The 24,198-nt window shown below is 42.1% G+C and overlaps 1 protein-coding gene across 1 annotated transcript; it reads left to right on the top strand.

Moving 5' to 3' along the window:
• Window positions 1-478: 478 nt before the first annotated feature.
• LOC308306547 (progressive ankylosis protein homolog) lies at window positions 479-22,560 on the top strand. The gene is made up of 12 exons (XM_080751582.1): window positions 479-1,063; window positions 3,312-3,528; window positions 4,329-4,447; window positions 4,687-4,770; window positions 5,254-5,424; window positions 5,947-6,081; window positions 8,653-8,745; window positions 8,846-8,938; window positions 17,001-17,130; window positions 18,376-18,499; window positions 20,227-20,326; window positions 21,707-22,560. Exons 1-12 carry the CDS (start codon window positions 968-970, stop codon window positions 21,827-21,829), a joined length of 1,485 nt encoding a protein of 494 aa, XP_080607708.1. The 5' UTR covers window positions 479-967; the 3' UTR covers window positions 21,830-22,560.
• Window positions 22,561-24,198: the final 1,638 nt, after the last annotated feature.

Here is a 24,198-nt window from a genome sequence, read left to right as displayed (position 1 = left end):
TGTAGTGACATTTCTAACTTTAAGGCATAGAAATGATTAAATAAAGTATTTTCTATTATTATTAGGTCTATATTATTATTACCCTTATTATTATACATTTCATACGAAGGTGTTTGGAGTCTAGAAGGAATAGGTGGGCATAGGTGGGGACATCTATTTTGTACAAAATGTTAAAAATATATATATAGGTCTATATTTTAAAAATGGTCTCAAATGTATCCTTCAACTTCTTGTTTTATGCCCAAGATTATTGGATGAACAGGTTTTGTAGCATTTTTTTTTTTTTTTTTTTTTTTTACATTTTGGAAACAGGGCCCACTCTCCTTTAGTGTCCACTCCTCCTGTCTGGACTTTGTAGTGGGGGAGATGATGTCACGTGCCGGTTGGGAGCTGTCAAAGCACGTGTCACGTGCGGCACCGTTTTGTGGTTGGAGGCAGCGCAGCGCTGGGAGGGTCGAGGAGAGAAGGAGATGCCGAGGAGAGGAGAGGCGAGCAGCAGCAGCACACGAACATTCCCACATACTGTAGCTCCGGGCCGCAAAACACACACAAAATACCGCGTCTTTGGAACTGGAACACATGTGTGTTGTTGTGAGATCAAACCGGGGCCATTGGGCGTATAGGTAGGAGGATCGGGTATCGGATATATTGGATATTCGTTTCATGTTGCCACAGTATTCCTCCTAGAAGAACATGCGCTCATTTCTATTGACCTTCGCCTCTTGCGCGCATCATCATCATCGAAGCAGCATTTCCTCCTGAACCATATGCCGGAGGAGGAGCGTCCGTTGAATCATCCGCTTTTGATCAACACAAATACAACAAGTGCTTCTTCATCACGCGTCTAGAGCCGCCGCTTTACATCCATAATAAACCTTGTGTGATTTTGTTATAAACCCCACCACCATCATCATCGAGACCAGACCGAGGCAGATGCCCGTCGTCAGGCTGTCACACCGGCTGTACCATGGTGGAGTTTCCATCTCTCACTCCCTACTGGCCTCTCATCCGCTTTCTGGTGCCACTGGCCATCACCAATATAGCCATCGACCTAGGAGAACAGGTACCACCTCCACCACCGCCACCACACGAATAACAGCCCAACGTTTCATTCGATGACCGCAGATAGCTATCGGGTGGCTAGCGGCTATTTTGCCTCATAGTAAGGTTCCTTTTAATGTCGTCGCACAGAACAGCTGCCCAGTGACGACGAAACCGAGCGAAGCACCCGGCATTCTTTTTCTGTTTGCTGTCCAATTTAAACCGTCACTACTGACAGTATAATCCACCTAACCCTGAGACACAACTGTCACCATGACAGTTATGGAACGACCTCAACCTGTGTTAAGCAGTTTTGCCTATTAGCCACGTACGTCTACACAAACGTTCAGATTTATAAAATAAAGTTCTTAACAAAGGCTCACGGATGTCACAATATGGTACGCTCAAGCAGAATTACCCGTGTCGTCCGTATTGTTTAATAAGAAGCATTTTAATCCGATAGGTCACCATTTTGTAAAAAGGTTTTAACGTGTCAGAGCGTGCAGTACACCTCCCGACCGATGGGGTCGCACAGTTGAGACAAAGCCAAGAAAATGGCCACCGATCGGATTAAAATGCGTGTTATTAAACAATACGGAGGATACGGGTAATTCTGCTTGAGCGTACCATATTGTGACATCCGTGCGCCTTCGTTAAGCACTTTATGTTTGAAATTTGAATGTTTGTGTAGACGTAAGCGGCTAATTGGCTAAACTGCTCAACACCAGGTTGAGATCCATCCATGACGGCCGTGAGATACGATCGTCATGTTTCAGGGCTAACCCACCGCTACCACAGCAGCCGATGGCTGCGGGGGATGAGCTATTTTTAATCCTGATTTATCTCCCAGGTTAAAGTGCTGACATATGATGACACTGAGAACGGGCTTTGTGTTCTTTCTACCTATAGCGGTGGTCTTAATGTAATGTCTATCAGCAGCAGCCAATCAATCAATAGGAAGGAAATGTACGTTGAGATCTTCAATATCTAGTAGGAAGGCCCTTGTTTATTCTGGCAAACCCGGAAGGTATCTGCAACACAATAGCCCGCTACAACATCTAAAGCATTCCCAGGGCTTTGAATCGCAGTACCAATGTCCTACAGTAGGCTACTGTTAGTGTACACCGCATCTTATGCATGTTTTTCTTTTAACACGAGTGACGACATGAGGGAGGAACTGTCTGGCAGCCTTCCTGTGATCCCTTCCTTTGCCATTTAATTCATCACTAAATCTGCAATCAAGACCTATTTATAAATGGTAGATTACACTCTGTCTGCAGGCAAAAGAAGAAAAAAAAAAACACTGACCACTTGTGGTTGATTGTGACATTTTGTGTGGGACAGAAAATGTGACATCTTGTTCATTTTGGGCCAGATGACTGATCTTGTTGTGGCTGAGTTGTTCTTCGTACCCATGTGGACATCATGGACAGATAGACTCTCTTAGTAAAACAATAAAACACATTGAGGCTCAGAGAGAGGTTAGGATTATGCTTCTTATGTAATGGCCGTGTGAGGCTGGTATAAATAGAACACATTGCCGGCGATGGAAAAGGGCAGCTGCCTGCTATGGATGTTCTATAAGGAAAAAAGAGGTGATTTGATTTGGTCTCTGATCTAGCCGGTTCACATACTGCTGAAGAAATAGCTGCCTTTCCCATCTACATATCTGTTACTCAGTGGTTCTCAACATGTGGGTTGGGACCCCCAGGGGAAAAATACCTTTTTAATACCCCCCTCGGTCAGACCTGGTCAAACATTCACCGAATAGTCAAATAAGAGTTAACATCTTTTAAAAAGAACCTAATAGCAGATATTTTCACAATATTCATCTGTGGAAGTGAGTTAAACTAAATGTGATGCCTCAACTCCTATAATCCCAAGTGCTTGTCAAATATGATTATTTTGGGGGGTCATGGCCTGAAAATGTTGAAAACCAAACCAACCATTGTGTTAGCTGCCACTGACCGTATGTTGATTCAACATTGCTGTGTTTGCAATAACTAAAGGCGTTTTTTTTGTCCTTGCTATCAACACACAGATTCAGCTTCCTAACACATTCTAGTTAAGTTTGGGCTCTATCTTGAAAAGGCAAATGTCTCTTTTGTGGTCAGATAAATACGGGCTAAGTCATGGTCACGTGGTCTCTCTATTGCACTTCTCTCTTTTTCTCCCTTTACATGTGTGCTGTGTGCTTGCCTGTCCCGTTCCCTCACAGCTCCCCCCTCTCTGTCTCACTCACCACCAACCACCACCCGTCTTTTTAACAGGCTCTGAACAGAGGCATAGCCACAGTCAAGGAGGATGCAGTTGAAATGCTTGCCAGCTACGGCCTGGCCTACTCCCTCATGAAGTTCTTCACCGGGCCCATGAGCGACTTCAAGAACGTGGGCCTGGTGTTCGTCAACAGTAGGAGGGACAGGAGAAAGGCCGTGTTCTGCATGGCGACGGCCGGCGCCATAGCGTTTGTCCTTCACATCCTCATAGGTGCGTTGGTCGAAGCGACGCGAGCGAGCGCGTCTCAGAGTTTGACTCGTGTCCTACTACTACAATGGTGCAAACTGCAAACGGGGACAACTGACATGCCCGTTAAGAGTTATTCCGATACAGAATTACCAATATCTGAAAAGCTGCAGATTCTGTCTAAAACACTGGTATCGGTATAGGCGAGTATAGTCAGTCTATGCCGGTCCGATAGCACTTAATTTATTACATGATGATATTTGATTTACAGTCATATTTTGAATGCTTCAGTTGATGTTGCACGACTGCTTTATACACTTGCTGTGCTATTCATATTATTATTTTACTAACTTTGCACTTTAACTATTATTAATGGCATTTTTTATTTATTCCTATCAGTGGTTCTTAAACTTCTTAATTTCAAGAACCCATATAACTCTGAGAATATACAAATGTACTCTCTCAGAGTTACAGACCTGTAAGAGTCAATTTGGAACACCCTCAGTGCCTGAACCCACTTTGAGAACCACTGTCCTAGATCTTTTTAAATTACACACCCTGTATCGACTCACACACAAGTTTGTAGGTACGGTATCAGTATCAGTATCGGGAAGGACGTTTTTTATCGGTACATCTCTAACACCCATTATTCATTGCTCTTACTGTGAGTATGATGCCTTTTCTTTTTGCGGGTAAAAATCATCCCGTTGTTGTCATTTGTACTCCTGAAGTGCGTTTAATAGTTTTTGAAAATGTTGGTTATTATTAAATCCCATCTTCCTTGCTAACCTTAGTCACTCTCGCTTGCCTTTGCCTCCTTGTAGCTCACACAGATTTAGGCTACTATATCATCAATAAGCTGCACCACGTGGATGACTCTGTGGGGCTCAAGACCAGGAAGGCTTTCCTCTACCTGGCTGCATTCCCGTTGTTGGATGCAATGGTGAGTGTGCAATACGCTTGGATTAGGGTCCTAAACATGAGCCAGTGCACAGGAGCAGCCACAGATATAATTATGGAAGAGTATGGTTTTTAAAATGGTTTTATTGCATCTGTGATTGCATCCATCTGTTTGTGTTTTTTTGGAAAACATCTAAAAATGTTCCTATTGTTATTTCTTTTTTAATCCGAAGACTTGGCGTTCAAAAGCTAACATCTGTGCCTGTCTTGTTGTCGTTGCAGGCGTGGATCCATGCAGGGATCCTTCTCAAGCACAAGTACAGTGTCATAGTCGGCTCGGCCTCCATCTCTGATGTTGTGGCCCAGGTAATGGGATCAAAGCCTTGATTTTGGTCAAAGTAGAGCATTATAGTGGGACTAGGGCTGTCTGTCACGATTATGACATTTTACGATTATTGTCGCTGGTGTTTTTGTTGTTGACAATTACATTGCTGTTTGGCTTTTAGGCTTTGAAGTTGAACATGGCAGTTATGACACATAACCTAAATATACAAAGAAATTACTGACATATTTCACAACTTTATACTTAAAAAAGAACATTGATAGTGGAAATAGACGATGTACAAACTTGTAGATCTGCTATTTCCACAATTTTTGAACATGTTTGAAAATATATAAACATTTTCAACATGGAAACGATTATGTAAAATAATTGCGATTAAGTGGGACTGAAAACAACAATGTAAAACATAATTGCTTCTACTGTGGATGTGACTCGTTGGCCAACTGGGGTCATTTTCCTTGCGGTGTTTGGTGACAGCTGTGTCCCTTGTTTTGTTTTGTTGGCAGATTGTGTTCGTGGCCATCCTTCTCCACAGTAACTTGCAATGTGTGGAGCCTCTACTCATCCCCATCCTCTCCTTGTATATGGGTGCCTTAGTCCGCTTCACTATCGTAGGTCTGGGTTACTACTGCAACATTCATGACAACATCCCAGATTCCAGTGGCCTGGATGTAGGGGTAGGTTCTGTTCCTGGGGGTTTGGGGTTGGAACCCATTATGGCCTTGCATACTAAATAAATAATGTGTGCTACATATAAAGCATCCTCAGGATGAGCGTTACCTGTACTTTAGAACAGGGATCTTCAATGTTTTCTGGCCAAGGACCCCTTGGTTGAGAGAGAGATGAAGCAGGGACCCCCACAACCTTTTCATAGTTTCCATATAGTTTCATCGTTTGTACTCTGTACTTAGTCTGCTCTTTTTCCATTCTACACCAAACCTCTTTGCCGAAAATAGCTGATCTACTGCGAGGCATTGTGAGCTTGTAGATCTGCTATTTTTGGCTTAAGTTCTCAGAATAGGGTTCAAGTAGTTAATATAAAAACAATAGAAAAAGGTTTCTATCACACAAACCACCTGTAGTAACTCTGAGGAGCGGTCCCGGACCCCCTGTTGAAGACCCTTGCTTTAGAATCCAGAGTGTGACCTGTTATTACCTGGGAGTACGTCTATGACTTACAAGACCTTTGATTTATGTAGGGCGACGCCACCATCAAGAAGATGCTGAGCTTCTGGTGGCCTCTGGCGCTCATCCTGGCCACCCAACGGATCAGTCGCCCCATCGTCAACCTCTTTGTCTCCCGCGACCTCAAGGGCTCCACTGCTTCTACAGAGGTAAGCTAGCTAATGCTTCTACTTCCGTTGTCTTTTGGATTTATTTCCCCAGGATATTAGATGTCAATTGGAATTGGTTAACTCCTAAATCTAGAAGACATTCTCACTGGATGCAGTTCATTTTTAAATGTGTTTACTTTAACTATTCTCTCTACTTGAAACAATTTTTTGACCCCTATACATCAAGATACAACCTAAGACATAACGATCAGGTCGACCACATTCCAATGGGGTATTGGGTACCTTAAATAAATTAAGGTACCCAATACCCCATTGGAATGTGGTCGACGGGCATTTAAGTTCAAAGCCCCATCAGACTGGAATAACCTACCAAGCTCTCTTAGATCAATCACCTCCCTAAACATGTTCAGAGAATCTATTCTTACTCACCTTAAAATACCCTGTTCATGCTTCTAATTACAATTATATCACAAGTCTGAAACTAAGGTATTTATTTATTTATTCTAAAGGTGCATGATATAATGTTATACCCTGCTGGATTGAATCTGCATGGCTGTACTGGTATCATGTTTTGTTTTTCAGTTTTTGTTCTCATGTGTTAAAGGGTATGCCTACATATGAATTTTGCTGCTTTGGGATTGAATTGCAGGGTGGAAGTGGCTAGCTTTGGGAGAGATATTGTCTGGTCTGTATGCATGGATGTTTTTGTTGTTTGTGCAATGTAACGTAATGTAACATTTGTGCTATAAGGACCCCCTCTAAAATGAGATGGTGGACCTCAAGGGGTTTTATCCTTTGACTACATTACTTGACACAGCAAAATCCTGAAAGCACATTGAATCGGAAAGTACAAAATGTATCCTTGTGGTTCCATTTGGGTTCACTCATTAACACTGAAATGAAATAATGCCAACGTTATTATATTAAGAGTTGTATGAGACGTCTTTCTTACCTAACGACGTCGCCATGGTTGCAGCTGCTGCTGTTGCTGTCAGCGCCGCTGTGCCTCTCGTCAAAAAATAATCTTTTCCCAGACCAGTAAGTCAATGCGGACAGTTTGTAAATACAAATAAATCCATGTTTTTATTCCTTCTTCTTTGGCTAGCCAATGCTAATGCTATCGTTTTCTGTCGCATGTGTTGTTCATTATATCTTTCTGCTTTGAGTGTCCATTTTGCTCTGCAGAGCATGACAACACGCAATGACAACTCCATTGTAAACCATTAACCAAAACATTACGTTAATATCAACAATCTTTGATAATAATAACAATCCAACTGATACAGTGTTGTTGTGACTGTGAGTGAGTTCTAAACTTCTCACAACCAATGCATCAGATTACATGCTGCATCTTTAGTGCCATCGTGTGGCGTTATCTATTTGGTGCAGTTCTTGCGTTCTCTTTCATTCAATCTCGGCCTGACTCGGCTCCACTCGGGTAACAGGAACCGGCGACTTCACTATCAGATACCCAGGAACCGGGGCAGACGGCCCCGGCCCGCCCCGCGGTAAATGCTCGGAAATGGCCCCGTTACCCGGCTTGGGGCGGGTCGGATCGCGAGTAATTTCGGATCTCGGGCAGGTCCGAAGACCTCTACACTGAGGCATTGTGAAAAGTACAGCCCACACTCAAGCTACACTGAAAAGAAACATTTGACAATGTTTCGACCCTCTAGGGATATTCTACAGGTCAATATTGACCTGAAGAATGTCCCTAGCCTATAGATGGTTGAAACGTTGTCACAGTAGCTGGAGTGTAGGCTCTACTTTTCTCAATGCTAGCCTTATTGGCCCAGCAACTATAGTCGATTTAAGTTTGCTTTGTAGGTTTGTGAGGCAGTCATTGTTTGTGAGGTGTGTAATTAGAATTACTTTATTCTAGAAGATTAACACAAATTATCTTTGGTAATAACCATGTAGGAACATGTCAATGTATGTCATTGCGTAAGTGCATGCTGACAGAAATACCTTTGTATATCTGAACAGCCAAAACATTAAAAACACCATTGCCTAATATGAAATATTACTGTATATCATTACTAGGAGCTTTTACAAGCTGCGGTGGAACAGTGGGGCTGACTCACCCCCCTCAAGTTATTGCGGATAAAAACGCCAAAAAATGTTAGCCGGTCTCCCTCTGGAGCTTTCTGGCTTCCAGGGACCCTACCTGCTAGAGACAATAATACAAAGCTGTTTACCGGAATGAACTGGAAATCATTCACAACACCGGCGAGCTGGCAGTGGTTTGGGTGATTCACCATACTCATGTGTGGAACTCAAACCCAGAGGATGATTACACTGAAGTGAAAACATTCCCGTGTGGTGCAACTGTTCCCTGACACTGCCTGTTGTTGTTTCATGGAGACAATGACATGCCTAGAGGCCGTTATCGGATCATAAACCTGCAAAAAAAAAGGAAAAAAAAGAAGTAAAGAACACCACACCCATGCCCACTGGGAAAGTAACACACATGTGTGGCTCTGATGTATGCGTTTTCTGCGTCATTTGTCATTAGTTTGGCAGGCATGCGTAGCCGAGCCGGGTATTGTGAACGTTAAATTATTTAAGTACCATGACTTATGGTTCTACTCTTCTCTGTTTTGTTTACAGGCTGTAGCTGTACTCACCGCCACATATCCGGTGGGTCACATGCCCTACGGCTGGCTAACTGAGCTGAGAGCAGTGTACCCTGCCTTTGACAAGGTGAAAACAAACACCTCCTGCATGTTTTGATCTCTATAGCAGCCCCTCTGGCAATGTTTTGCATGTCACTTAACTTGTGTTGTTTCTTCTAACCCTACAGAACAATCCTAGCAATAAGTTGAACTCTGGCAGCCCCGTCACCAAGTCGCACATTAAAAAGTTTACGTTCTGCTGTCTGGCTCTGTCACTTACGGTAAGATGAAAGCCATTTTTTTGGGGACATATTTTGGGGGCTTTTCTGCCTTTATTTGGATATGACAGTTTAGATTTCAGATGTTTACTGTCACAAGGGTGTACAAGTACATGCACTGTGAGAATCTTTGGTTGGGGGTGCTCCATAATACACAGAAATAAAACACAGTACATAAATAACAATACTAAACTCATCTAAAAGGTTTTGGACAGTTTAAAAACCCAGATCAGCGTACAAGGCCGTAATACCACAGAAACTATTCATTGTTTAGACTTATTTAGCAGTCTTGCAGCCTGAGGAAACTGTTTGTCAGTTTGCTTGTGCTGGCTCTGATACTCTTAAGATTCAAGATTCAATAACTTTATTGCCATGTCAACATAGTTGATAGGAATTTGTCTTGGTTCACTCTCAAACGTAAAACAACAAGGACAGTGCACCATATATAAGCACACAAGAAGGTAACAATGGGAAACACCTCTTCCCTGATGGCAACAGTACGAACAGACTGTTAGAGTATGTGTTAGATTAGAGACTGTTAGATTGACAGGAAACCGGAGAGAAAAGGGAAGTGACACGCGGAAAAGGGTGCCGCGCGCGGGAATCGAACCCCACGACTCGCTGTCAGGTGGCACTAGAGCCCATATGTGGGATGCGCCTCAACCACTAGGACATTGGCGCCCACGATGAATGCTCTTGAGCTTCTCGTCGTCGCTACTCACACATTTAGTGCCACAATCTCTTTTCTGGCACAGAGTAATGGCGTCAGTGCCCCGAAGGTATTTAAATAGAAAAGAGGCGTTGCCATTAGTTTCTATGTATAGTACTGTTGCAGTCTACAGTGTGTGTCTGGAATATGGGCCTGTGTAAACTGTTAGCAGAACTTTCATCATGCTGAAAAAATTTCACCATGTGGATATAATAAATTGTGGTGATTTCCTGACACAATGCAGCTACTGTAAGGCGACCTTGAAACTTGATTTTGCTGTGTTAACTCCTCCATAACAGGTGGTCTAACTAGGGGGTCCTCAGAGTTACTACAGGGGGTCCTCCAAACCTTTTTCTATTGTTTTTCTATTAACCACTTGAACCCTATTCTGAGAACTTAAGCCAAAAATAGCAGATCTACAAGCTCACAACGTTTCGCAGCGCGAGGCGTTGTGAGCTTGTAGATCGGCTATTTTCGACAAAGAGGTTTGGTGTAGAGGGGAAAAAGAGCAGACTAAGTACAGAGAGAAAGGTCAAGTTATGTATTGACAATTAAAGTAGTTAAATACGCATCTGAAAACACAAATTAACATGAATCCAAAATACACTGATGATTATGCTGTCAAACAATGAAACTATATGGAATCGATGAAAAGGTGGTGGGGGTCCCTGCTTCATCTCTCGTTGAAGACACTGAGAACACCGACTTTGGGACTTTAGTGGCTTTCTCCAAAAAAAAGAAAAAAACTAAAAACAACCAACTGTGCTAGACTAGACAAGGACGCCACTGTCTCTCCCGCCATGTTTCTGCTCCTACAGTACTGTGTAGCGGATAAGATGACAATGTGTGTGCAGGCCGGTCAGGTTTAATGTGCAGCAGCTAGGACATTCCCTCCTTCACTGTTCAGTGGGGACACGCTTGACATAACCTTTTCCACGCCTCCTTGCAGTCGACCCCTGTCACGTTACCAGTACAACTAAATCACTCTTGAAACCTGTCTTGCTTGATTGTACCAGGTTTTTTTCCAGCCCAAGGAAGGACCCCTTGTAGCTGAGTCAGATGAAGCAGGGCGTGAGACCCCCCACTACATTGTATTAAAGTTTGTTGCAGTTTGAACTTTCTCCTAGATTTCATAGATGGCTTCATAGACTAGTTTGACAGTCATCAGTGTTGGATTCATGTTAATGTGTCCAACCACTTAAACCGTCAATACTTGGTAAACATGACTGTGACCTTTGGCTGTTTAGTTATTACTTATTCTACCACTTTTTCGAGTCACGTGTTCAAATACTGGATTCTGATTGGCTAAATTCCGGAGGTTATGAGAGGACAACTGCCGCAAAGTTGTGTGCGGACTTGTCCGAGATCAATGCGCCTCAGTGTACATCCGGGGACTTCAGGAGGTAGTCGGAACACCTTTCCCCCAACCAACAAATGAAGGTCGCAGCGGTCCTATGTTTACTAACGTGCGTACTATCGTCGCCGATTTATTTGGATCCAATGCAATCCGCCAACTTTAAAGCCCCTTTTCTCTGAACCTATGCCTTTCTGGAAGCGAACAGCCTCTATTTACGGCCGGAACGGTGCTTTTAACTGACGTTAGCTTAGCTGTAAGCTAGACGCATGGATTAGTATGGAGTTGGCGCCATCTGTTGGTGAGTAGAAGATGTTGTTGGTGGAACTATCTGCTGTCTCGCGGAAGTTTTATAGGCAATAATGATTGTAACTTAAGATCCTTGCAAGTTACAACTATGTGTTTTCTTTCATGTATAAGGGAAAAAGTGGTAGAAAAGCTATTTACCACTCGGGGTCGGACATTATGCTCTGATAATGTCCTGTGTTAGGGTGTTATCGGACTCGGCTTCGCCTCGTCCGATAACACCCTAACACAGGACATTATCAGAGCATAATGTCCTCTCACTCGGGGTAAATTGCTTACGTCTGCTCTTTTTTCCCTCTACACAAAACCTCTTTGCAGAAAATAGACACATCTACAAGGTCACACTCACAACGCCTTTTGTGAGCTTTGTGAGCTTGTAGATCTGCTATTTCTCCTCAGAATAGGGATGCTAGGGTTCACGTGGTTAATGTAAAAGAACATAAGAAAAGAATCCTATAACGGAAAGGTTCTGAGTCCCTCGTAGTAAAGAAATCTGGCACCAATTACGCTGTTGGTACAGTACAGGTACACCAGTGTTTGAATTTGTGAGTTTCACAATGTACTGGTGGGCATGGCTGAGTGTACTTTTCTTTAAACAGACCCACCAGGGTCTCAGGTTGCACAGAAGGGGAGAGAGAGAGAGAGAGACACACACACGCACGCACGCGCACACACACACACACACACACACACACACACACACACACACACACACACACACACACACACACACACACACACACACACACACACACACACACACACACATTAGAGTGGAATTTGTGAGAAGGCTGTGGTGGTGTTTTTGTTCCCAACACACTACTCAGGTTTTAGGAGCTTAATAAAGTAGGTATTCACGTAAAACGTATCGGCTAACACATTCAAAAAGGTCTTCGCAAAGTGTACTGTGCTTTACAGCAATTAATGAGTGCTGCTTGCTGCTGACTTTTAAACAACAAAATGTTATTGCCTAAGATTTTTCAAAGATCTGCTTAGAAATGAAAACATCCATATACTGCACCATGAAGTGCTTGTACACATTTGGTAAAATGATTTATGTATCGTCTCTGCCGGGTGGAAACCAAAACGGTCAGGATTCAAATTTAAAGGCTTCGCCCACGTTTCAAGCTTGTAGATCTGCTATTTTGGATAGTTTTGTGTGGCGCTTTAGTACGATCAATTAGGGCAGTGGTTCTCAACCTGTGGGTCGGGACCCCCAGGGGGGTCCCCACATTATTTTGGGGGGTCCCCAGATGATTAGCTTAATGTGCAACATTGTTTTCTCACTCAACAGTAAACAAACCAACATAAAGTTTAAGTATCTAGAGGGTATATGCACATTTCTAAAGTGACAATTTAAGGACTTTTTAATACCTCTAAAATGACAAATTATACATTGGACAAATTGTCAAATATTAGCGGCAGATATTGTGAAAATAGCCAATCTACATGCTCATGCGAGGCGTCGTGAGCATGTAGATCTGCTATTTTCACAATAGAACAGTGTTATACAAAATGTAATTCCTCAACTCTTAGTGCTCGTCAAGGTGAGGGGGTCCCCAGTTAAAATATGATTATTTTGGGGGTCGCGGCCTGAAAAGGTTGAGAACCATTGAAGTAGGGCATTCGTTTATAAAAACACAACACGTTTAAATGTGGAGATAAGCAAGGATATACTATATAATACAGTATATATGTGGAGGGTTAGATTAAACGATTAGCTGAAGTTGTCTTCACGTGGAGAGGAAAAACAGGAAGTTTGTGGCCAAGATTGAATCTCTAGGTGGAGTGAGAGGAGGTGGCTGGCTGGCTGACATGCCAGATCTGTAGTTGTAAACAAGCATGTGTGGGCGTGGCGAGGCAAAGCATGTCATGATGGGACAGATACGTAGACCCTGGGACGGGCACGGCCCACAGGCCCACGGCACAGGGTTGTTGGGGAAAGAAAACATCAGCTCAGGATGATGACCCGAGTCGTGTCAGGACTCGTTCCTGGAAGCATCTCACAGAACAAAGAATTCAGTGCAGAAACATGAATATAGTTCATAACTCTCACCTGTTGTCTGTAAACATTGCAAGCAGAAAGCAGAAAATGTGTACTATAGCAGTGGTCTTCGACGTTTTCAGGCCAAGGACCCCTTAGTCGAGAGAGAGATGAAGCAGGGACCCCCACAACCCATAGATACCTTATAGTTTAGTGTATTTTGGATTCATGTCAATTTGTGTTTTCAGATATTTAACCACTTGAACCGTCAATACTTGACCTTTCACTCTGTACTCAGTCTGCTCTTTTTCCCCTCTACACCAAACCTCTCAAAAATAGCAGATCTACAAGCTTGTAGACCGGCTATTTTCGGCTAAAGTTCTCAGAATATGGACGCTAGGGTTAAAGTGGTTAATATAAAAGAGGGGAAAAAAGGTTGTATCACCCAAAGATTTGGAGGAACCCCTGTAGTAACTCTGAGGACCCCCTAGGGGTCCCAGACCCCCTGTTGAAGACCCCTGTACTATAGTACAGAAATGCCATATACCATTGGTTCCCATACCTTTTAGCTCAAGACCCAAAAGATCAATGTGATGTTTGCCTGGGATCCAACCAAGTGAATAGCAGATCTGCAATTTGTTTGTACATTTGTTTTCTAATTTAGGGAATGTCTTTGATCATCTTTTTGCATTTTATTCATGAAATTATTTCTAATTTGTTTTCAACTCATGAAACCTTTTGTGAAATCTTCAGAAGATATTTGAAAATAATAATAATTAATGACAAAAAACGGAAACCAAAAAATAAAAGCACTGTATCCACTCGCGACCCACAGGAATAGATCTGTGAGAAACAGTGCCACATAATGTATATATATACTGTATATATATATAGCATGGAAAACATGATCTGCAAGAAAAACAGAAGTAAATGATTTTCTGTCAGCACTTGTGGAAAGTATGCGGGACACTGAGTGAGTGTGGATGTCTCACCTTAAGCTTAGGGAAACCACACATGAATCAGGGGGAAACGGCAGCTTAGTTTGTACCATATACACATCAGTAATTATCTTCCCTCCGTATTGCTCACATAATGACAGATGGCAGATCAGGGTATTTTAACCACAACATTAGAAGTAAAACTGATGTGTGCTGGAGTGGCTTCGGGCTAGAGTTGATTTGCTTATTCAAAAACCACAACGTTTAGACAGGCAAATTAATCTCGTCAATCCTTCATGACTAGGGCGGAATGCCAACAGGTGACTACACGGAATCTACGTGTAGTACAGTAGATTCATATCATAGTTTCAAGAGCTTCGTACTGGATCTGAGAGTGGTTTTGCAACATTGCGTACTGTATGTTACAGTTTCAAGTGGTTGTTTTTCTCATGGCACATTCACAGGGCAGTTTACAAAATGTGAATATTTACAATATTCCCAACATAAAAGCACTAATACACATAAATAGCAATTATGAGAACAATAATGAGTACGTTTAGGATGTGGCGTTCTATTCTAAGCTGGCATTTAAAAGACTTGTTAGGAAAGGGATGGGCGATTGTCTGTGTAACTTTCAGTTCTCATTTGGATGAGGATCTAAAGTTGAGTGGTACTTCTGGTTTGCCGACTGAATAGTTGGGTTCTGGTGGTGATGTGTGTGTGTGTGTGTGTGTGTGTGTGTGTGTGTGTGTGTGTGTGTGTGTGTGTGTGTGTGTGTGTGTGTGTGTGTGTGTACTTCACCTGCCATCACCTGTGAGTACCAAAAGGAGTTGTGGTGGTGACATTTTGGGGTTAGTTTACGGGTTAGGGTTAGGTTTAGGTTTAGGTTAGGGGTTAGGTTTAGGGTTAGGGGTTAGGGTAAGGCTACAGGACTTGCATAAAAATGAATGGAAGTCTATGTAATGTGTGTGTGTGTGTGTGTGTGTGTGTGTGTGTGTGTGTGTGTGTGTGTGTGTGTGTGTGCGCGCGCGCATGTGTAGAAGGCCTAAGGCAAATCTTGGGGGAAGGGTAGTGACTAGTGAGAGGGTTTGGTCTAGTACCATCTTGGTTAACTGGAATATGCCCTGGCAAATGCCAGTGATGTATTGGCAGGCACATTTCTGAACATGCTCCATCTGATCTGGTTACCATGGCATGCTGGCAGGGGCGTCACCACCATTCATTGTGAGTACGACGGAACACCCCCACTTTCATAAAAACGTGAACTCATCCCCCCCACCTTTTTTGCCGGCCGGGCTTTTTTTTTTTTCTCACTGCAAATTGGCTCTCTCATCAACACAAACGCAACCTCTCGTTACCGAAACTACAGCCAAGCGCTCCCAACCTCCTTGCCCATGTTGTATATTTTGAGACGAATTAGACTGAAAATGAATGACTAATCAGTACAGGCTGCCTGTCAACTAATTATTAGTTGGAATACTCATGGCAAATATACCTCAGTTGACACAGTCGTTCAAATTACATTCTTTAGTTACATAATCATACATTCCTCTTATGTCAACTTTACACTAATTAGTCATCGTGGTAATTTGTTTAGCTAAAAATCAACAACACATAAACTTCAACAAATATATGTTAAACATACAATTAAACTGATTCACTGAGGCACTGTTAAACAAAAGAGGTGTTATCTCACCCTCTCTAGCAGAAGACCAATGAATATCAGCTTGGTTCCCATAGACTCACTGTCTCCATAGATTCATTAGCCTACAGTGACATAAGAAATATGGGGTTATTAATATTGCCAGGCCCACTGGCCCCCACCATTGTGCTTACGTTCCTTCCGGAAGCAGTCTCCCAGTTTCAATACAGAACCGCGAGGCTCCAGGCATATGTAAACAACATTGCATGCAACATTGACATCATGACAGTTCGTTCGGATAAAGTTTTTTTTTTAAAAGGTCTCTCTCTCTCTCCCTCCTTCCCCCTTGGAGACATATATTTCTTAAAATGCTGCCGCTGTGTATGCAAAAAGCATGACTTATTTGCAAACCGCCATGCAGTTTTTTTCTGACAGTAATAGCCTATTGAATCTAACATGGGAACAGAACAATCTTTGTAGTGTGTGTGTGAGAGACGTGCGTGTGTGTGCGCTGTGCTGTGTGCTAACTATGGAACTGTTTGCTGCTCCTGGCTTATACCATTGTGTGGGGAAAAATCACCCCATTGAAAATCGCCTGAAACCGCAATAAAAACACTCAAAGCCGGATAAAAAAACGCAATATTTCAATCATCCCCCCCACTATCTAAGACCCTGTGACGCCCCTGCATGCTGGGCAGGCATACTCCCGTGGAGGCCCACATAACCAGTATGTTGACAACTTGACATAATATGTTAATTGTTGAGACGGTAAACGCTCGCCCCCAAAACTCAGTCGCCCACAATTATTACATAATCGTCAAATCGCTATTATTTTACATAATCGCAATTATTTTGTCATAATCGTTTCCATGTTGAAAAATGTTAATATATTTTCAAACAGTTGTGAGCTTGTAGATCGGCTATTTCCACTATCAATGTTCTTTTTTAAGTATAAAGTTGACAAATATGACAGTCATTTCTTTGTATATTTAAGTTATGTGTCATATCAACGACAAAAACAATTAAATCGTTAATCGCAATTATTTGAGTGACAATTAATCGTGGGGGTAAAATGGTATAATCGTGACAGCCCTAACTGTTACATTCATTTCTTTTGTTTTGTTTTGCCCAGCTCTGCTTTGTGATATTTTGGACTCCTCATTTATCAGAGAAAATCCTGGTGGACATCATCGGAGTGGACGAATCTTTCGCTGACCTCTGTGTGGTTCCACTCAGACTCTTCTCCTTCTTTCCTTTGCCAGGTAAGCACGGGTGTCGCACCAAATTCTGGGCCCCGGGTACAAGGATTCACCGCGGGCCCCCCATGAATGTTCTTCATAGGGGGAGGGGGTTTAACCCATTTAGACTGGGAACGCATTATTACGCATCATTTTGTGCTTTTACTATTGAAAAATCTTGAAAAGTCTTTGAATATTTCAAATCCTTCTAAGGTTTTTTTTTGTCATGTCGAGGACCCCCAAAATGGTATGTATTTGGCCACGGACCCCCATCTCAAAATGTTTAGTTCTAGGGACCCCCCAGAAGCAAAATTTGAGTTACAAATGTCCGTTTAAAAAATACATTTATTCAAAGATTTTCACCCATTTTCATGAAAAAATAGCAGACCTACAAGCTTGCAGCCACGCTGCAAGCTTGTATATCTGCTATTTTTCAATAGTTAAAGCCCCTCCACCTTGGGCCCTAGTAACTCAGTCCCACTCCCCCCCCCTTGTGACGCCCCTGCAGGTAAGAATTTAAAAAAAGACCCAAATCACACAAGGCTAATGTCAACTTTGTAAAAATGACAAAAACAAACAAAAGATTTCTTTGTCTTGCGGCCGTTTGTCAGAGTACACATTAGCCTTCTCCCGTGAGAAAAGAAAAGATGAGTGTTAAAATGTTTTCATATACTTCTATCATTTTAGTGATTTTAACGATTTTGATTTGTATGCACGCCCCCAGGTTGGGGGCATGCATGCAAGTGGCTAAATATGTATTTTTAGACACAATAAGCCCATTCCCAAGATGCACCGCAATCTTTCATGGGCAGATGTGACTTGGGGGCTTGTGTAAATAGTAACAAAGAAATTGTCAGCTTATTGTGCCAAAAAAAACATATTTAGCCACTTGTACACATGCCCCCAACCACTGAAATAAAAATACTAAAATGTCTAAAGCAGTAAATGAAAACATTTTAACACTCTTCTTTTCTCTAATTACAATCTGAAATATGAACCCTTGTGGTAAAAAAAACCAAAAGTTGTCCTTTAATCATTTGATACTTAAAAGGAATTGGAATGAAATGGATTCGAACCTACAACCTCCGTGGCAGGGACTTTGCCACTGCGCCGGGTGCTAATTTATTTCCCAATTTTCAACTGATCGTCAACGTTTTTTTTCTTTTTGTTTAACTTGAAAGTGTGTTCTTTCCGGCGTGCGAAGCATACGACATGATATAAGTTGTCTGTGTGCCACTGGGGTGATCTTTCCTTTGTGTTTGTGTGCAGTGACTGTTAGGGCTCATCTGACTGGATGGCTCATGACCCTGAAAAAGACCTTTGTGCTGGCCCCGAGCTCGGCTCTACGGCTCATTGTCCTCATCATCAGTCTGGTTGTGCTGCCTTATATGGGGTACGTTTTAACACTTTGTCTCCTTTGCTGAGTCCTACCTTATTTATTATCTACGGCACCGGTTCTCACCCCCCTCAACCCTGACAAGCACTTGGAATTGTAGGAGTTGAGGCATTCTATTTGGTTTGACTCGGTTCCACCTATACGTTTTGTGAAAATAGTAGATCTACAAGCTCACAACGCCCTGTAGGTTGCCTATTTTCAAACAAATTAACTATTTAGGCAATTTGTTTTTAATATTATAGTTTGTTGATTACTTTTAATTCAGTCTTTGCAGAACCGAAATAAATGTGTCTGGAGTAGTGGAGTATGAATCGGCCCTTACATTAACACTAACCCTAAACCTAAACCCTAACTCCTTAGGTAAGTGGGGAACATAGAACCTTGGGAACATAGGGATGACTCCTCATCGACTAAGATGTGGCATTACTCACTTTTTCCCTAACTTATGATGAATGGTACGTCCGACAACACCAAACACAAGGCTAAAAAAGTCCCTCCATACATATAGTAGCATTTAAGTGTTCGTTTAACTCTGAAGATTGTAAAAAGACACTTTCAGAGTTAAATTAAGGGGCAATGGCTTGGGATGTGCCTGTTGGGAATGGGACAATTGCGGGGCTCCTGGTATCACTGCTTGCGATACCTGTTATCGCTGCTTTCTTGAGAACCGATCAAAATAGATCAGATTATCAACATAATTGCCTGAGACATATTTTTAAAGGGGTCATGACATCAAAAAAATAATAATACTTTTTTTGTGGCTTTTTTCATGTTTCCTGACCTCAATTACACCCAAAAAGCCTTATTATTCAAAAAACTACAGATTACAGAAAAACCACAGAATGTTGAATGTGCATTTTATTGGGTTTAATTGAGATCAGGAAACATGAAAAAAGCCACAAAGAAAATTGTTATGTTTTTGATGTCATGACCCCTTTAAGGTTTACAGCAGGGATCTGCAACCTTTTTGACATGAAGTGCCATGTTTTCATTTTCTTGATAGTCAGTGTATACCACATCATACCATTTTGATAGTCCATATACATAACAACCTTTACTTTTCTTTCTCCCCCCCAGATATAATGATCAGTAGCAATAACCCACCTATCTCCCAAACTACCTCACAAATGTAGAATTATGTGCAGGAGTATTTGTATATAGATGTGAGGGGACTTAATTTAATTTAACTGAACTAAACTTTTTTTTTTTTTATATTTCATTTTAAAAGAAAAACAAAAACATATGCCAGTGTGCCAGTGATCACCCTCCCCTGTGCCAATGTTGCCACCCGTGCCTAAGGTTGCCTACCCCTGGTTTACAGAAAATATGAAAAGAAAAATAAATGTCTGCCTACGTCATGTTTATCTGCCATTATTTATTTCTGCCTAACTTTACTCTCCACTTAACATTACATAAAGAATAATGTGTAAAGTGAAAAAGTTGACTTAAAATGACTTGATTTTGGTATGTAACAAGCATTCGGATTGACATAGACAATAAGGCACAATGAAGCAGCAGTGCTTAGGAGAGTTAGGCATGAATATCAGTTTGACTAAAGAATTACTTAGGCAATGATGCTATATGAGGCTAACAATATGCAACAGGCAGGCAGACAGACAGACAGACAGACAGACAGACAGACAGACAGACAGACAGACAGACAGACAGACAGACAGACAGACGGTGAGTGGTAAATAATATTGATGCTTCTCGTCCGTTTTCAGGGTTCACGGGGCCACGCTCGGGGTGGGATCTCTCTTGGCTGGTTTCATAGGGGAGTCTACCATGGTTGCCATAGCTGCTTGCTATGTTTACAGACAACAGGTGAGAATAAGTTCTTCAGGCTGTTGTGTTGTCTGTCCTAGTAAGCATCGTAGGTTCAACAGATTCTAGACATATGGGCGACTGGAATCAGCCCAAAAATGTAGATGTACTGGAACCACCTGTGTCCCTGACAAATACTTACCCTCTGCAACCTGCGACAGCCACAGGCATTCACACCATAGTTCTAACTGTAGCGGGAGCCTTCTGCAGCCATTGTGTTGTGTTGTCTGTCCTGGTTAGCATCCGAGGTCAACATATTCTAGACATATGGGTGACTGGAAGCAGTCCAAGAAAAGTTGTAGATGTACGGTAACCACCTGTGTCCCTGACAATACTTTCCCACGTTACAAATTACGATGCATGGGATGATATACGAATCACAAATCACTCAAACTTGCTACAGCCACAGGCATTCACGCCATAGTCTCTGCCCCAAGTGTGAAAACATGAAACCTCTACTTAAAGCCATGCCCCTCATTCCTTTCTTGACACCACTGTGGTTGTGGACAAAGGCTTAATGTAGAGTCTGGCCATCACAAGGTTAGGCCGAGCAGTGGACATTGTTCTGTTCTCGTCTTCATGTTTTTATTATGGTTTTGTTTCTCTGTCTTATGTCAAATGTGTGTTACAGCAGGGGTTCTCAGACCTTATTGTCTCAGGTCACCCCTTTAAATAATGTTTCCAGTAACATTGTTTCTTTATAGGACCTTATATTTATGTCATATTGCGGTATGTAAATATGTTAATCTCCCCTCCCCAAGATACAGCATGTGTCACAAATACAACTTGAGAGAATATCCGTTTCCATTATAGGACAGGTTTAAAATCATTTTATACTCCACATATAACCACTCTGGGGGGTCAAAAATAGCCGATCTACAAGTTCAGAGATTTGGTGTAGATCGAAAAAGAACGTGCAGCAAAGTGCAACTTCGGTCGGTGTCACCACAGATCTAACTGGTTAAACTGAAGTAAAATATGGATGAATTCCAAACTATTATCAAAGAATTCTGAGGCACCCCTGGACTCGCGTCACGGTCTCAGAGGAACTTGCCCGAACTCGCCCGAAAAGTAAATTGTCCATACCCATGTCTATGGGTTCGCACTTGTTATTTTATATTTTTTAGTGTAGCAACAGTGAAAACAGGACATTATAGGTCAACAGTGCTCTTATTTTACATTCCACAGAACAGAAGACAGGGTGCGCTGGCCACGTTCAGGTGTTTAGACAGATATCTTGTGTTGTGTTTGTAAACGGTTGAGTCCCCTCTCAAACAAGCACTTGCCCCGTCGGGCAACCTGAAAGCAAACTACACCTGTCGCAAGACAAATTTCAGTGCGAGCTGATAATAAAGTGATACCGTATCGTGTTTCCCACAGAAAAACAGCGAGATGTCCAATGATCTGGTGGTGGAGGGAGAGGACGCGGCCCCCATGAGCGAGGTGTGCTCCCGGACTCAGATGGAGGCCATAGAGGAGCTGCACGAGGAAGAGGAGGCTTAGTGGAAGGTTTCCAGGTGGAGACAGACGACCCACAGAAGTGTTACAAGTACTGGAAAAGGGAAGAGGACCCCCGTCAAGCATGATTTCCATTTTTTTGCGAGGTCCTCCCGTGAAACGAACTTTAAACCATTGAATGAACTATCACACCAATAATAATATTGAGAAAAAGGTGTTCTTTTTTTTGAAGATCGTTGTCTTCTACATGTTGACCTAATCTGCCATTGATGCACACTGTAAAGAAAGCCATGCACACCTCCAAAGTGTTTATTCATCAATGTAAATACCTTGATGTCTTCCGATCCTCCGGACAATTCAACGTAAGAAGTTCTGCATCAGAGGGTTGCATTAAACCTTCATGTGTTTACTGGTAAATCAAAAACAAGGGACAAATGACAAAGGAGAAGTTTTACTCCTCCGCACACAAAGTAAATGTCTGTAGAGTGGTAGTGGACTTGACAAAAATACAAAGCTCATTATTTTGTTTAGTTTTTCCTTCTTTTTTTTCATAAGATAAAGCAACAGAGCCTTGGTTGACTTAAAAAGTATGGGGATATACTTTTGTGGAGACTTGTTGGGCGGTGCAATCGTAATTTACATAACATGGTGTACAGACTATTGTTGTTTTATATGGGTGATGCAATATGTATATTTAATTGACCAGAGGGATCAGGAATCCCTCATTATATCATTGCGTGTTAATTAATGAATATTACTATGATTGTCCACTTTCCATGCAGTCTGGGTGTCCATATCGACTACTCTTTTTGCCAAGCAATTCTATTTTCCTGGTAGCGTATTCAGACTGTCATATTATGTACTGTATATACTGTATAGGCCTTATTTGGCAAATAAATTGCTTTATTATTTGCTTGTCTAAGAGACCTCAATCATACCAATGTGTAGGTGAAAGAATAGGCTCATACTCTTGTAGCAAAATGTAGGTTTATTTCACCAAAGCAAGAACAATTTTTCTTCAAACGGCATAACTGTGAATGTTAGCTCATCGCCTTCACTTGCTCAGGATTAATGGTAAGGAAATGGCCTTAAAGGTGAATTGCGGACTAGTGCTTTTCTTAATCCATCAGCGCAAAATCTAGCGCAGGGGTCTTCAGCAGGGGGTCCGGGACCCCTAAGGGGTGCTCAGAGTTACTACAGGGGGGCCGCCAAATCTTTGTGTGATAAGATCATGTTTTTTACATTAACCACTTGAACCCTAGCCAATTCTGAGTGGAACATTGGCCAAAAATAGCAGATCTACAAGCTTACAACGCCTCGCGCTGCAAGCTGTAAGCTTATAGATCGGCTATTTTTGGCAAAGAGGTTTGTAGAGGGAAAAGAAGAGGTTAAATTGAAAATACACATTAATCCAACATGATAACAGTGCTGTCAAACAAGTCTAAGCTGTCTAAGAAAATCTCTGGAGAATTTTATACAATATGTAGTGCGGGTCCCTGCTTCATCTCTCTCTCAGCTAAGGGGTCCTTTGCCTGAAAACGTTGAATACCCCTGATCTAGCGTACCGCAGCTCTGAGCCGGGGGGTGGGATCTAACGTCCGTTCGCCCTTTTACAGCAGCTCCACAGAGACATTGGAGACATTTCCGCCTTTTGAAAGTCAAGTGTGAACAAAGAAAAAATGAATTGTCAGGTGACAGCGACTCAACGCAAAATCCCACCGCTGGCGGTCGGAGCTGCCTGAAACTACCGATCATTCTGGAATATCATAACGTCAGATTAATTGTGGTAAAACTAGTCCGGAATTCTCCTTTAAGAAAAAGAAAAATCACCAACCAAAATTAAAAATGTTCATTCTTTATTGTGCATTAATTACTAAGGCAACATGGAGAACCAAGCAACGCTTTAACTACTGTAGATCAACCCAGTGGCTGGTGGTTGAGAATGTCCACAGCATTTTGTAGCAACATTGGCACGTTTTCTTTTTTTTTTCTTTCTCCAAGAGCAGCTTGGTTAAAGGCAACATATTAGACTTCGAGAGTCTTTCGCACGCGCAGTCGCGCACACACGACCAGTCATGCCTCTGACACAGAGACAGCGACTGATCTTTTTTCATTTCTCCTCCTGTTAAACCTGATAAAATCATAGTTCAATTCAAATCGGACTAATCCAGGTGATTTAGGATGACTAAATTACCTGGATTAGTAATTCTGAATTACTAATTTGTCTCTCCACACAGGCTCTCCACACCTACTTTACACGTTAGTAAATTTATGATTTAACATAAAGAAAAAATTATATATTAAATGTAACACTCTTATGTACGAACAAAAGGACAAAAGTTATCCAGTGTAAATAACCCACAATCTAGATTCTGTTCTCAATGATGTTGTGCTGCAGACCATTGTAGTGTGCC

This window comes from Nannobrachium achirus, assembly GCF_963921795.1.
Source record: "Nannobrachium achirus genome assembly, chromosome: 21".
NCBI lineage: Eukaryota > Metazoa > Chordata > Actinopteri > Myctophiformes > Myctophidae > Nannobrachium > Nannobrachium achirus.
This window is presented reverse-complemented; position numbering and strand designations above follow the sequence as displayed.

Excerpts from the sequence above, each read along its gene's own strand:
- LOC308306547 (XM_080751582.1), top strand. The coding sequence starts at position 968 with ATGGTGGAGTTTCCATCTCTCACTCCCTACTGGCCTCTCATCCGCTTT. Across the intron at positions 6,082-8,652 it reads GCTCCACTGCTTCTACAGAG|GCTGTAGCTGTACTCACCGC; the intron begins GTAAGCTAGCTA and ends TTTTGTTTACAG. Across the intron at positions 20,327-21,706 it reads GCTATGTTTACAGACAACAG|AAAAACAGCGAGATGTCCAA; the intron begins GTGAGAATAAGT and ends TGTTTCCCACAG.